A 15,540-nucleotide genomic window follows, 5' to 3' on the forward strand; every position below is an offset into this window, starting at 1 on the left:
TCTTAGTTATTTCCTTCAAATAAGAAAAAACTCCCCCCAAAAACAACAAAACTTTAACAGGGAAAAATGGAAGAAACCGCAGGAAAAGCAACTGAGTAGTTATCTCTCTTCCAGGACAGACAGACATGCAGATATGCAGTAGATGTTATCTGCACAGAGTAGATAGTGGATGTTTCCTAAATAATTCCTAGAAAGGAAATAATGTGTAACTGTAGTTTTTTTGGAAGGTTTCCGTAAAGACTATTTAAATCCAAAGTAAAGTTTACGACTCAGTAGACGTCAGCTCAGCTAAGAATTTCTGTGCATTTATAAATTATAGACAAACATCTAACACAATAAATATAGAGAAGAAAATTTCCCAAAAAATTACTTTGGTTTTAATTAATTTCTGATATTTTTCCCAGTCATTAAGATTTATATTTAAGCAGTTTTTTCAAGGACATTTTTCAGGAATTTATAATCTCTTCCTTACTAGAAATAAAAGCATGCTCTCCGTTCTCCCAGCACTTCACTGGAACAGATTTGCATTTTCCTTAAGTCTTTCTTAGATACTCAAATACATGAGTTAGTGATTACTGTATGTACTGTTTCTCTTTTTGATTGTACCTACTCTTTCCAATAATTACTACCAGATGAAATAGTCCTTTCTTATGATATATTATTAAGAAATATCAGGGCCCAAATAAAGCAATATTAGGATGAAACATTAAAGACAGATATAATCTTGGTGCTCTGCTAACAACTGCTTCGATTTATAGTTCATTTACCAACAAGACAGAGTTATAACCTCCTAGTTATAAGTTGTATATCACTGCTGTCATCCACTACAGTGTGAAATATCTCTCATCAAATCAGAATGATTGGAGACAAATAGTGTTAAAGCACAAACAGATGACACGCCTACATTAACTGCATATTCTTATTAAAGATATATTCATACTGTTTATCAGTCTCTTGCTACCTTGCCATGGAGTGTTTGATGGACAAGTAGCTCTTCAGACACAAAAGGCTACATGAGTCTCTGTCAGCTACAACAGAAAGGGACACACACACACACATACACACACACGTACCTGCGCACACACTTTCTGGAGACAGTAAAGGGACTTCTCAAACACACACACTCATTCCCGTCAAGGCTCTCTAAGCTCCCATGGTAGAGCCTCTGTCCACATAGACCCACACAGAAACCTTACTGGGGCCTCACATTGTCTAGTGGATACCTGATCCAACATGTGTGTATGTGTGTGTGTGAGTGTTTGTGTATGGACACCAGACAGAGTGATGGATGTGGCTCTCATACATCATCGCTAAGCACCCGCCAGCTCATCCAGACCCCTCTCCTCTGCTCTCATCCTCTGGGGAGCGCGGACGGACAGATGAGGCTCTTCTCTTTCCTCTTTCTGCTCCCACTTCCTTCCTCTCTCACATTCATAACGACACTACAGAAGATGATATGCTGACCTGCTGTACCCCCACACTTTAGAAGGAACTTTAAGGAAATCATAAAAAAAAGTTTTACATGCCTACTGTTTAACAAATGTGCATTTAAAGACAGGCCAGACAGGCAGTAACTGGCTGAAATATATCAATATTCAGATCATAAAATGTTGGATGTTGATGTGACGAATGCAGGGTTGCATGTCAATGGTTACAGCAATTTAGCTAAAAAATGTGATCATGATTTATTATGTTTTCAATTTATTTATTAAGTTAAATCAACATTTCAAGGGTTTGGAGTTAAAACATCCCAGAGCAAAAAGGTCAAAGGTTCAACCATACTGCAAATTCATTATGTGAAGCAAATACTTCACATTCTCTGGAGACAAATACTGAGAAATGGAAATGCACTGAATTGTGCAATCCTAGTGAAATCAATAGTCTTTGTCCTCCCTCATGAACTTCAGTGACACCACAGACAGAGGTGTGAGGAGCAGCAATAAAGAAGAACCTCCTGCTGAGTCTTGTGGGAATGCGGATGGGCCTGGGTTCCACATGGATGCCTCCCAGGCCCCCATGGTCCATCTAACCCCTAAAAACAACACAAGGAGATGAGCCTTTGAAAGTGGACACTGGGCTCTCGCACGGTCTGCCCTGGTGGGCCCCAAAGAGAGAGACAGAGAGAGAGAGATCAGAAAAAAAGGTAGAGAGAACAGGTTGGCTAAGGCTTGGCTCACACGTCAACAGCCCACAACAAATTATGGCACAGGTCAAAGGGTAAATGTCCCAGTCAGGAAGTGAAAGAGGGCAATCTAGTGGTCATGCATATTGTCAACATTGGGAATTCTTTGACTCTGCAATCCTACCTTATTGGATTATCAAAAGAGAGTCGCACTTTATTCCCTGCTACTGATAGTGTTTGTACCTATAAAGCCACAGACTATGTGTAGTAAGCTTCTGGAGAATGTGAACCTGAATCACTGTCTGTAAATGTGGACGTGGTTCCAAGGGGCAACCGGACACTCCCCAGACGGAGCCGACACACTGGAATTCCCAACAAGGACGCAGTGAGGTGGACGCCTGTGAGAACCAGTGAGTGAAACTGGATAACCAGTCAGACACCTAAAAGGTTAGACACTTCCCACACAACACATGCAGATTCACTGATGGCGACTGATCAGGAAAATTCACAACCTGCTTCATCTGCAGTTTTAAAAGGAAAAAAAAGACACTCTTAAAATGAATGATTGTGTTGAAGAGAGATATTGTGATATCGCTGGCAACGTTATGCCTTTTGGGAAAACCAAATGCCATGGTGCTTTGTCTCAGAGGAACTAATTAGCTGCTCCTTTACAGTAGTACACCTCTCCCCATACAGTTAAAGCTCTCTTCTTGCTTGTTTGGTGCAGTTGAAAAATGTCTAAAACAAGCCTGCATCAGTTTAAAGGAATATAAAAACATATTTTAATATATATTATATGTAAGAATGTCAAATATACAGTATGTCATAGTCGAATATATTTGACATGTGTGCTTGATATCAGTATTATGAGAATGAATGAATGTTTATACAAGTTTGATTAAAAAAAATAGATGCATTTGTGTTAAGATGGCATTTACAGTGTCTATATCAGAAAGTAAATATAATGACTTAAATGCCAAAGTGAATCTACCAGACAGCATGAAAAACAAGACTGAATATCACTTGAGAATTGCCTGCAGAGCTGCATCCTGAGGACTGATATAGCAGCATTTTCATAAACCAAGAAATCCATGATTTATCTTATGTTCTTGTCAGATATGCCATACAAACTGATGAAATGTCAGTGTATAGGCCTTGTATTCTGAAATATGTACATAATGATATAACTGCCTACTCTATATAAATAGAAATTTTCCCACAATTTTTCATGATTAAAAAATACATATTTGAAGCTACACAAAAAGCCAGTAAATTTCATTTATTCGCCTATTTTTTTTATCATTAACTTTGTCACCATGACTACTATGCTGCGCTGCTGAATCTGTGTATGTATGTACCTGTGTCTATGTACAGATGCTGCAGCCCTGATGTGCTTTCATTTACTCTCCCTCTCTCTCTCTCTCTCTTTTTTCCTTCCCAGAGGGCTCGTTTGAGCCGGTGTGCCACGCTGAAAACTTTCCTCTGTGACAAGGCAGTCCACTGACAGACAGGCCCCCATTAGCTGGAGCTTTGATTCCCTGGCTGGGTGATTAGTTGAACAGGGGGCCCACAGAGTAACGGGTGGGGCTGGACTGGGCTGGTGGGGCTTCATAGATTGATAGAGACTTACAGAGACAAGAGGATTGTATGCTGGTTCTCCATGCTTATATGAGCACACACACGCACACTTACACACACACACACACACACACACAGAGGGGAACAGGCATGAATAACCCCAGTTACCTCAGACCTTTACCCCCAACCACCTCGAACCCTGCGGACCCACCCTCTACCCTCCACACACCCAGCAAGGACAGGACTATGATTCAGAAGAGAAGGTCTAGAGTCAAGAGACGCAGTGACTGAGGAAAAGGGAGGCGTTTCCTGGACAAACACACACTTATTCTCCCCATGTCGTGACTGATCACAGAGGGAAACAGAGCCCGAGGTCAGATACAGAGAGCTGCACAGGATAAGCTCTGGTGAGACAGAAACATAAAATGTTAAGGAATCATAAGTTTTAGTGTGTTTGTTTCTCTTTGTTGCCCGCATTAAGAGTATATGTTGATATGTTGCCCAATACCAGCAGCACCTCCATATGGCTCAGCCCTTTTTGTCACATAAGTCATCCACCATACATCTAACTTTCTGCTTGCTTGAAACCAACATCAGCAAATAGCTCCTGTGTGTTGTGATAGCTGACTTTAAGTTTCACTTGTCACATGTTAAGACTAATTTAGGATGAGTGTGTTGTGGGTGCAGTAAAGAAATCTGCTGGTGGATTCAATGACTGTCAGACAAATTTATAGGTCAGCTCTTGTGTCTTCCATTAAAAACACACACACACGCACACACAACACTTTCCCAGAAAAATTCTCACAGCAGTGTTCCATAATAATCCTCCAGGTTTTCCACCCACGCACAGCTTTCCTGGAATTTCAGACCTGACAATGGGCGGACAAACTTGTCAAAAGTACTTGTCTCCTCTTCTACTCTGACCCACCCTCTCTGCGTATCATTTGATAGGGAGGCTTAAGTCATTGTTGTAGTATTAAAAAGTCTTTGTATTGCAGAAAAGCTGACACACATTCAGATGCCGTGAGGGGGCGAAAGGACCTGCACACGCCAAGTGCTTTCTGTAAATGTCATTAATGGATCGAGACCACTCACACACACACACACACACACACACACACACACACACACACACATTTACAGTAAATGATCTATTCACCTCACCAGGATCATGTTTTACTGCAACACAGTGGATTCAAATATTACTGAGGTTTAATGGTTTGATGATATTTCAAATAATCATACAATATATTTTTTTATTTTCAGTCTTCAAATGTTCAGCAGAACACACACATACACACACACACACACACATGCACACACACACACAGACACAGATAAATGCACACGTGCACACACTTCAGCTGTGTTTGTAAGTTGATAGCAGGTTATTCTTCAAGTCAGAGTCAGCACCACATACAAAAATAGTCCACCCTGTGCATGTGTTATCACTAGCAACATGTTATTTCATATATTCAAACACCACATCTAAATTCCAATCAGTGGTGACCCTTTGCCCTAAACCTTGCATGAACCTGTTATCATGGAAAACACATGCAGGGACAAAGATTTGGTGGGGATGTTGTCTTTGAGAAGGGAAAACAGTGGCCCCCGAGAGCTCACTGATTGAAATATGTCACCTACTGCTACATAAAGAGGCCTTCAGCTAAACTAAACTTACTCCTCCAGCGCAGGTTGAAACACACCGAACTGTACAATTTATCTAATCTGCAATGTTCAAAACAACACCGACATCCTGTTACTTATCTGCTCTGTGCGCATCAAAGTGGACGAGGCATGCAGATAGAGTTACAGTGGAGCTATCACCCTAACAACTGGAACAGACTTCCAAAAGCCAAGTGTTAAATTTGAACTGCAGCTGTGCGTGCTCGGCTTTTAAAAGGCTACTATAATCATCTGTGAAACCAAGTGGTCCGTGCTTACAGTTTGAAACATCTTGCTGTGGGCCTCGTCTGAAGCACATACTCAAAAGAGAAAGTGCAGTGGCCTTCAAAAAAAAAAAAAAAAAAAGGGAAAAAAAAAAGCAGTCTGAGACCTTGCATGCCAAGCATGGGGGGCTATTTGGATGTCAAGAGGTGTGTGTGATGGTAATGGGGTAGATGAGAGAGGAGGGCTGAGACTGGCCCCTTTGCTTTGAGGATCCTCCATCACAGCTAAGACCTGTCCAACTCCACCACTCCCACCCCACCCCAAAACCAAGGAACAAACGAGATCAAAGAGGTCCTACATTTGTGAGCACATGCCTGTGTATGCACTTGTTTTTTGTCTGTTATACCTTTCCTTTTGGATTCAGCAAGCAACCAGCTCACTACAGCTCTCCATGGCAGTAAAAAGACAGTAAATTTCACAAGCTAAATATGGTTTGTAGACTAGAAAAGCACCTTCAGAAGATGGAGGCAAACCAGAAAGAAAAATCTATCTGGCTGGTATTGAATTGCAACCGTGGTGTAAGGATAAAATAGAAACAGAACATGTACAGGAGTTGTTTTTTATAAAACAGTGTACAAGAAAATTCCCTGCTGCTGTTCACTGTCATGTCTTTCTATCCGACACAGTGCGCAGCTCACCTGGGCAGGTGCAGCCAGCTGTGTGAGTTCAGGCGTTGATCTCACACCTCAGGCAGCGGTGAGCTTGCCAGGGCGCTGCGGTTTAGGAGATTACTTTAACCTACCTTGTTGGCACATTTAAACACACGTTTAAAGAGACATAAAATCAAAATAGGTACAAAACAAGCTTGCGCATAATGCGACTGGCAACCCCGAGATTATTCAGACACAAAGAGCCACAAACACACGCGCGCTGACACATGCGCAAGGCACCGCACCACCTCGGATTTGAGGGCAAAGAGAGGAGGAAAAACGTTTAAAGATAATTAACGGTGTGTGTCTGAGCTGTCAATCATGACACCCTCACTTCCTGCTCCTGGTGACACGTGAGCCACATCAAAGACAGGGATGACAGGGGAAATCCCACTAGGGCACTGCTAGACAGTCTGGGACAGCCTGAGGAGGTGTTTGTGTGTGGTTGGAGTGTGTGTGTGGGTGTGTGTGTGTGAAAGAGAGAGAAAGCATACTGTATAATGGGTGAACAAGAACAACAAGGCGTTTGTGTGCATCTGTGTGTATAGTTGATGTAAACACACATAAGGTTAACATGTGATTTGACAGTAACCACCATGTCTCCTCTGCTCTGATATGGCCTTTGTGCAACTGTAACATAAGAGTCCATTTTCCATCAATGCTGAGAGAACTCGGCTACTGTATTTAATCCTGAGTCTGAAACCAGATATCAGGCCAACCCTGTCTCACCGCTACACCTACCTGCATGCAGAGGACTGACGCTCGCTGAGGTTGCTTCAAAGCAGCTCTCAATGCTCATATCGAGCACAATAACACACACACACACACACACACACAATGCTATTCTTTATATCTGTCTCTGATTACTCGGTGACTGATGCCGGTGTCAGCCTTTCGACCCCGTCCTGACACCTCTATCATAAAGAGGTTAACACGCACAGGCGTGCACACACACACTTCAGGGCATGTCTTTAGCATTGTTTGAATTGTGAATCATGAGGAATGATATTTAGTCTTCATTTGCAGCTTCATACAGGCTGTTTCTAGCACACACACACACACACACGCATCAGTTATCTTACACCTGCTCGAGCTACTTATTTACAGGCGCAAACCTCAAGTGTCCATTTCCTTCTATATATTAACGAAACAAAAGCATCGCAGACTAAAAGAGAAATAAATGAGCTGTCCAGCAAAGAGGTGGAGGCCACCACGGTAGCTATGGTTATACTAATACTTGTCATGGATCCAAGCTTAGAGTCATTAACATTCCCCTAAACAAGAGCGAGGGTACATCTGGATATCCCATGCGCTCACACATGCACATACACACACATACATACTTGGAGGGAACTCAATACTGTCCCTTTTCTACAGGCCAAACTCTGAGCTTTGGATGACAGAGACATCTGATCTACATTCCACCCCAATTCCCCTGGCAATGTGTGTGTGCATGTTTGTGTGTGTCTATCTGAGCTTGAGTGGTGGTTTTATATATCTCAACATGCCTTCAGAACAAGATGAATAAATGGTAGATGGTGAATTTGTACCTAAAAGTTAAATTATTAATCAGCAGAACAGTGTGAACAGTTTTGAATGGCTGATGTCAAAGATGGGTGTGGCAGGCTAGTGTGGAGCCTACTGGGCGAAAAATACGTAAACTATTAAATATCCCAAACCACAACAACATGTCAGGGCAATATCACCCACGTTTGAAAGAATAATGAAAAAGAGCTTCAGCAGGAATTATGAGCCGGCCAGCGTTTGTAGTTCTCTTTGTGGTTTTGAGGTGTCCTGACGTGTAAAACTCACCAATAAAAATGAGTCATCTGCTTGATGCATAATGACACCTGGCATGTCTTGGCAAGAGAACAAATCAAAGCCCACAGTGACCTGAGATTCCACTCTCACTTATCATTAATATGTATAAGAGCATTAGCAGAGCAAGGAGATTCATTTAAATATCATGCAAACCCAAGCATTTGTATTCTCAGCTTGTGTCTTCATGTTAGAAATCTCATTCCTCTCCAGCCTGACCCCAAAACTGATGCTATGAATAAAGTGAATGATAATGTCAAACAGTACTGATGTTAATATGATTATGACCCCTAGCCCACCTCCTCTAATGGATGATCACTAAATAAGATCACTACAAAACAGCATCCTAGGACTTGATAGTATACGGTGTCTGAGTTGTACCAGGTATTTGCGAATCCATCACTAAGTTTGTGTGTTAAGTCCGGACTAAGTTATGTTACTAAGTTATTAACTTTGTTTGGGTGTTTTTAGCTACAACACAACTACTACTACTACTACTTAATAGTAAATCACTAGTTTGCTAGTAGTAACTCAAGTTGCACCATTAAAATTAAGAAATATCTTCACTACTAAACACTTCAGTAATCTGTAAATCTGCCAGGAATCATTCACAGTGTTGTCCAATGAAAAAAAGTCTTTGTAGTAATATAAATTGTAACATAGCTGCCAAAAATAGTACAATATGAAATAACCGATTATGCTAACCTTACTGACTGTATTTAGGAGTGTAAGTGTGAAGTCAGATATGTGACTATACTTCATGTTACTCTTTTTACTCTTCAATCACAGGTCATACATTAGGAAGCTGACATAAGCTCTGTTGGTTAGTTACACATCAGTTATACTTGGCAGTTGAAAATATTTGGTGACAGTTATCTCTACATAAGAACTCATTTGTGTGGTGGAACCCATTTTAATTTAGTGATGTATAAACCTCCACTTAGTTCAAACGTTACTTATAATGAGGAAGTTTAAATGTATAAAGAACTGGTACAACCGGTTCGTGGGTCCTTTCGTAAAAATGTAGCTTCCTCAGCCACTCAGCAGTCTTACTGCCATGGTGTGAGAGTATGAAGGTGCCTCACCTACTGACGGAGCTCTCCTGTAGTGCAGGGGACACTCCAGGGTGCCCTGTTGAGTTCGGCCGAACATGGCGGAGTAAACAGCGATCTGCATACCCCGTTTGCAGCTCAGCCTCATCCTCTCCTCCTCACAGACCACCTTACTCTTATACTCGTCTGGAGAGAGGGAGAGAAAGAGGATACAAAGGGTTACAACTGACATTAATACATGTTTGGACTAAGTTGTGATTTTAAGATCTGGAATAAATGAGAACAAAATCTGGAATTAATTAGGCAGTTTTGAAACAATAACTATTTCGCTTAGAATGAAAACATTAGCTTTCTCCTTGCAACTGGATCCCTGAGAAACAATACTACGAATTGGGTCATATTTTTGTATTATTGGCCATCATTTGTGTGAGAAAGCATTCAGAAACACAGGTTGTAAACCACTTGATTTGACCATAAAACCAAATATGAGTCCACCTGAAATGTCAATAATCACACCTCATTGCACAAGAAAACCATGTAGGTCAAGTTTGTCTGACCTGGAGTTTGTTTAAAACCTGCCTGATCTTCTGATTGCTCATGTGTTTCTTGCCCCCTTGGACTTGTATCTAATAAAGTCCCTGCATTTCCATATCTTAACAGTTATTATTACTGATATGAATGATGGCTAAATCTATGAAACAAAGATCAAAGTAGTAATACACTGAGCATATCCTGCTTGCTTCAAACGGTACATTTTTGGTTGATGTGTAATTTTCTCATCTTTTAATCATATAAAACATCTGTTGAGCAGCTCTTAATAAGCTCTGAAAACAGAGGCCTGACAAAAGGCTCCACTGAGTGTAAACACACAGAGGTAGAGTTCCTCAGTGGACATGTAGAGCCATGCAAAGGCATTCCTCACACACATCCAGCCACAGTGACCTGTGACAGCCAGAGCAGCTCCACTGGCCAGCAAATAAAAACACAACGGCAGCCGTTTCTACATCTATGTGGGGAGTGGAACAGGAATGTAGAAAGAGAGGAGAGCAGAGAAAAGGGGCAGGGACGGTTTGTTATATCTCTTGGTGACGGATTCACTCTTGTTCTCTCTCATTCCCTCCCTTTCTCCTTCGCTTCCTCTATCCTCCATCCACCTCTCTTTTCAGAGGCAGTGACACCTGCCCGTTGCACCTCACTAACACCCCATGCGGCCTTTCTCTCTTCCCTTGAGAAGTCATTGGTTAAGTGACAGTGAACAAAGAGCTGTTGATTGGCCCCGGGGTCCGGTGGAGAAAGAAAAAGTGGGGAGGGCAGGGGGATCAGTGGATTAATGCCCACTTCTGGTCACTCTAGTGTGAACTGTTGCACAGCTCAGTGCGGCTCGGCTCAGCACAGCACTGAGCCATGAATGAAGAGTAGAATCTGGGTGGGATTACTGCACTGTTTTGGCTCCCCTCCGGAGTGATACTCTTAGCTTCCTGGCTCACAGAGAGAGGGATAAAGGGAGAGGCACGCAAAGAGTTTTTTTTCCTTTAAACAGCGCCATGAAGACAGCAGAGAATTTAGAGATTCAAACAGATACTCTTAATTCACTGTAGAATTTATGGTGGGGTCATACAATTGGAGAATTTAGTTAAACAGGAAATAAAGTGAAATACTTGTGTTGGTTTTATAAGATAAGGGTGGCAAACTTCTATATTTTGCTTATTGTAAACAAATCCTGTAAAAGGGTTAGGGTTAGAAAACCAATAAGGAATTGAGCATACTAAAGCATTTTTATAGCCAGAGCCTGATACTGCTTATTCCATTGTGTCACATAGATCTCTCTGATGTTGTCCAAAAACTATTGAAGGGGATGTATCATGCGCGTTTCCAGGTCTATATTTATATTCTGGAATATATAATGGTATATCTCTGTGTGATTGTTCAAAAAAATTTGAAAAAACCATTTATCTCATACTGGTCCTTTATACAGCCCCTCAGTTCAGCCTCTGTCTGAAACAGGCTGTTTTAGCTTCTGTCTCTTTAAGCCGCTCCTCCCAATGGGTCCACTCTTGTAAACAAATAATAGTAGTAGAATTCTTTTTCTTGTTCTTTACTCGAAATGGAAACTTCTCAAATACATTCGTACATGTTAGAGCCCAAATCTGATCCGAAATATGCTAATAAGTGGACAACGCAAACAACCCATGGAACAACCTTAGCAACAAAGACTACAGAATGGACAGCCGTTTGTGTGCATAGGCGAAAAATCTGATGTCATCACAAGGAGGACGTAGAGGTAACATTGCAAACACAGCATTCAGGGCAGGCTGAAGCCTGAGCTTTTGACTTATAGGGAGCATTTTTACATATGTTCACCTCAGATTTTGGACCTTTGACCATGTTTAATGCAGACATCAGACATCATAAGAGTATAAAAATACCAGAAGATTACAAAAAGCATATGTCAAATGTGCACCAAATATTTAGCTGAAAATAGTCCCCAACAAATGCATGCTTTCCTCGCTTAAGTAATGTCTGTTAAAAACTATAAAATAAACCTACATATTAGTGACCAATTTATAAAGATTGCAAATGAAGTGACCCCACCTTTGGTGTACATCTGACTGAGTGTGGAGACGTGTGAGAAAAGAGAGAGAATGGTCCCAGCACAGAGAGGGACAGAAATGTGTGTCACTGTCAGGATACAAGGCGATGAGGGACTTACTAGGTCTGCATTTGTACCGGACAATGAGGTATTTACTGCTGCCAGGACACTGGTCTGTCCCAAACACGCGGCTGTTGACAAGGACTTGACAGCTCCTTCTGTCTTGGCACTCGTCCAGCATTTTCTACAGAGGGAAGAGTGACAGAGAGCGGGTGAAGACCAAAAAGAGGTTTAGAGGGAGAACAATAAGCCAACGATGGTGAGACCAGCAGCAGGCAAACCTAAAACCACTTCAAACAGGCTGCTTATAACCATGGGAATATGGAGGAGAGGAGCAGGTAAAAGAAAAAAAAAAGAGAATGGGAGAAAGCTCTACTCTACTCATTTCCTGGCATCCTTTAGCTTCTCTAGTTTCATCATCTTTTAGCCTGCTGTAACCCAGGTGAGCACATTCCAACACACTACATTCTCCCTTAGCGAATTCCCACTCGCTAAGAGGAATGCCTGAATGGATACCGTTCAGAGCCTTGCCCGAATTTCACATTAAAAGAGAAGCATTAGATAGAATAGGTCGTGGTATGCAGCACAGGGAGTTGTGGTTGGTGCAGTACCGGGGGGAAAATAAGGGAAATGATCTGTGTATTTCCCCCTTAAACAAAACAAAAACAGAGGGCCTTCACTATGTGTGATTAATGTAATGTGATGAAAAGACAAAATCAAAGAGTGAAATTATCCTATTAACAAGATGTCTGTGTATCTGTCATCCAAAAACAATTAAAAACGCATAAATTAGCAACACAGTTACACTGGGTGGCACGTTCATTCATCACCATAAATGTGGGTGCTTTCTTTTTGTGTGTCCATCCCATAAACACTGTCCTGCTGCTGTAAATACTCACTATCGCACCAAATCCACAACTGAAAATAGTCCCCATCAAATTAAGTATTTACTCCAGTTTGCTAAAAATATTTGCTAAAAACTACAGTGCCAAGCTGTTTTAGAGAAGTATTTTGCCTTTTCTAAATAAAAGTATATATCCATGACATGTTAAATGTCTTTTGTAGGAACCAGTTAGCTTGGGACTGAGAACCACAGATAGGTTGTTGAAGTCGTAAAGTATTGAGAGATGGACTTACATATTCTGCTGTTTTTCTCTGTTGTTATTCTATATCTTTGTCAGTACAGTCAGTACCTTTTTAGATGTAAGAAAAATTTCTAAAAAAAAAAAAAGCAGATTAATCGTTGCCCTATAGGATACCCTTAAAATAATAATTTTACATGGAGATATTTATACTGTTACACCAACAAACCAAGGGGGATGAACAGGTGGTAAAAGAAGATTCTTCAGGGTTGTACCGATGTGGATGGTGCAGCAGTCAGTCATTCTCTCACTTCAACACAATGCACTCTCTGTGTCTGTGCATTCATGGCTGTCCTGTCTATTATGGAAACGGAGGGTGTCCAACGCTAGAAGGCAGGGGCACTAAGAATAAACCAAACAACTGAATGAATGCTGAACAGGATGTGTTTGTGTGTGTTTGTGTTGGTGTTGCAAAGCGGGCCTTCTAGTCCAGCCGCATCCCAATTTAGGAGAGGATGCTAAGGCAAAGACCCCATGAAATCGCTTTGTGTCATGGGAACATACAAGACTGCTTCCTCTTTAGAGAGTGTAATTTGCCGGAAAACATCCTCACAAAGCATTACATAATCAGTGGTCCTCCGCATTTTAACCCTTGGCCAATTTTACCATTTTACGGGACACTTTCTCTCAGGAGGATTTGCAGCTCAAAAGAGGGGCTGTGTATGTGTAGGAGGAGTGGCGGAATGCCAAGATGAGATCCAGGTCTGAGACAAATGGCAGACACTGGGGAGGACTGTGAACTGTAAGGAGGCTTAGGAAAACTCTAATCTTGGCAACTAGCTACTTAAAAAAAACACTTACGAAAAGTAACTAAAATGGAATTGGGTATCAGAAATGTATTTACCTGTAGTGCAGTGGACACAGAACAATATCTGTCATCCTCCTGAGCGTTATACGAACTTAGGAGGGCCTGGTAGGTCTGAGGGCACTGCTGGGGGTCGGAGGCACCTCTCCTTCCATAGAAAGCTGATTGGACGGTGATGGTGGTGCGGGGCGGGCAGCGGACAGACAGGAAGTCTCCGTCACAGGCCTGCTCGGTGTAATTCCTCAACACTTTGGACAAGTAACCTGTGAGACAAGATACCAAAGAGGCTGTTACCATGAGACAGTTTGACCGTCTCTGAATGCACAAAACATTGAAGAATGCTTAATAATGAGGTGTAGCCATTTAGAATAATTTGCATCATAACTGTGTGCAGTATAAACCTCTTTACACTTGCAAAAAATGAGTAAATACACTCCATATAGTTTCATTTACCTGTACTGGAACCAATGAGGAATAAAATTCTCATTAACCAGATTAAAGCTAATATGCTACCACTGTTTTCCCAGTTTCATGCTACTTTAACGGTAGCATGCTGCAGTTTCCACCACTGTTTTGTATAATATTGGAGCGTTTCCGTGGACGTTTGCTAGTGCTGCATATCAGCAAGCCTCAACAGATGACTGCTTACAGAGGGTAAAGCTTTAGCTTATATAGCTTTTAGCGCCAACCCGCTAGTCATGGCTGTGGAACAGACTCTTGCGGTTGATATTAAAAAATGCCTGCCAAACCACTTTTGATACAAGGATAAAATGCATTATACTCACAGGACTTACATTTTCCACATATCTGCCACAAAATGTGTCACTTTTCAGGCTGAAATTTTTATTAGCATGTTACTACACTTGCTTATAACTATGTTTACTTCCACCAGACAACCAGCTGGTATTAGCACTGTGAACAGAGCCATTACATAAACCATCTAATGGAACAAGCACAGAGTGAACTTTCATTTAACCTTGGAGGCTGCTTCAAATGAAATAAAAGCTCTTATTCTTTTAAAACACTGAAGTCTCTCAGTGAGCTCTACTATCCCATTAAGAGTCTTTGAGAGCTGCCAGTCAGCCTGTCAGTCACACAGGAGAACTGAACCCATCACAAAGCCACCATTAACATTCCAGCCTGTGAGGAGGAAAACGCAGATAAAGGAGAGAGCTGATCCCCTGGCCACCATCATATAATGTCTTTCTGGACTTATATGGACCATTTAGTTGCTGGCTCAGGGTGACACAAAAGACGGTTCATCACAAGTATTTTGCTGGAACTCAACTTTTCCAATTGCTTCCTTGTTAGTTCAAAAATGTATCTCAGCTTTATCGGTGTTAAATTCATACTGTGACAGTGTTTGTAAAGTCATGTAGTAAAAAATGCTACAAAGCTCTACCTTTTAAACCACTGAAAACAACCTCCAAAATGAGTTTAAGCTTCCTGCTTAAGTGCTCTGCAAACACATTTACAAAGAGTCAACACACACGCACGCTCACACACACTCACAAAGTGGACACAGTGTGATTCAATTACCTTTATTTGGTTAGTGTTTGGTTGGGAGGAGGAAATAACATTGAAACGGTGTTCTCTCACACACATGCTCACGCACAAAACACACACATTGTCCCCTTATCACCATGGCCACAGTTAAAAGGAGGAAGGGAAACAAGAGACATTCTCAGGCTTGGAAAGGTCAGCCTCACTCTAAATAGAGATGGTTATTAAACCACCATTGCTCAAAGCGCTCACAGTAATAGGTTTCCACCT

The 15,540-nt window shown here is 41.5% G+C and overlaps 1 protein-coding gene across 1 annotated transcript in view; it reads right to left on the minus strand.

The window, feature by feature from the left end:
• Nucleotides 1–15,540, minus strand: part of LOC122965597 (protein eva-1 homolog A) — a 76,324-nt gene that overhangs the window by 41,041 nt on the left and 19,743 nt on the right. The window contains exons 2-4 of the mRNA XM_044329749.1: nt 13,807–14,030; nt 11,881–12,004; nt 9,204–9,356 (exon numbers count right to left, since the gene is read on the minus strand). Of these exons, the coding sequence (XP_044185684.1) occupies nt 9,204–9,356; nt 11,881–12,004; nt 13,807–14,030 (501 nt within the window). The remainder of the gene's footprint in view (nt 1–9,203; nt 9,357–11,880; nt 12,005–13,806; nt 14,031–15,540) is intronic.

The sequence above is a fragment of the Thunnus albacares genome, chromosome 16, assembly GCF_914725855.1.
Source record: "Thunnus albacares chromosome 16, fThuAlb1.1, whole genome shotgun sequence".
Classification (NCBI taxonomy): domain Eukaryota; kingdom Metazoa; phylum Chordata; class Actinopteri; order Scombriformes; family Scombridae; genus Thunnus; species Thunnus albacares.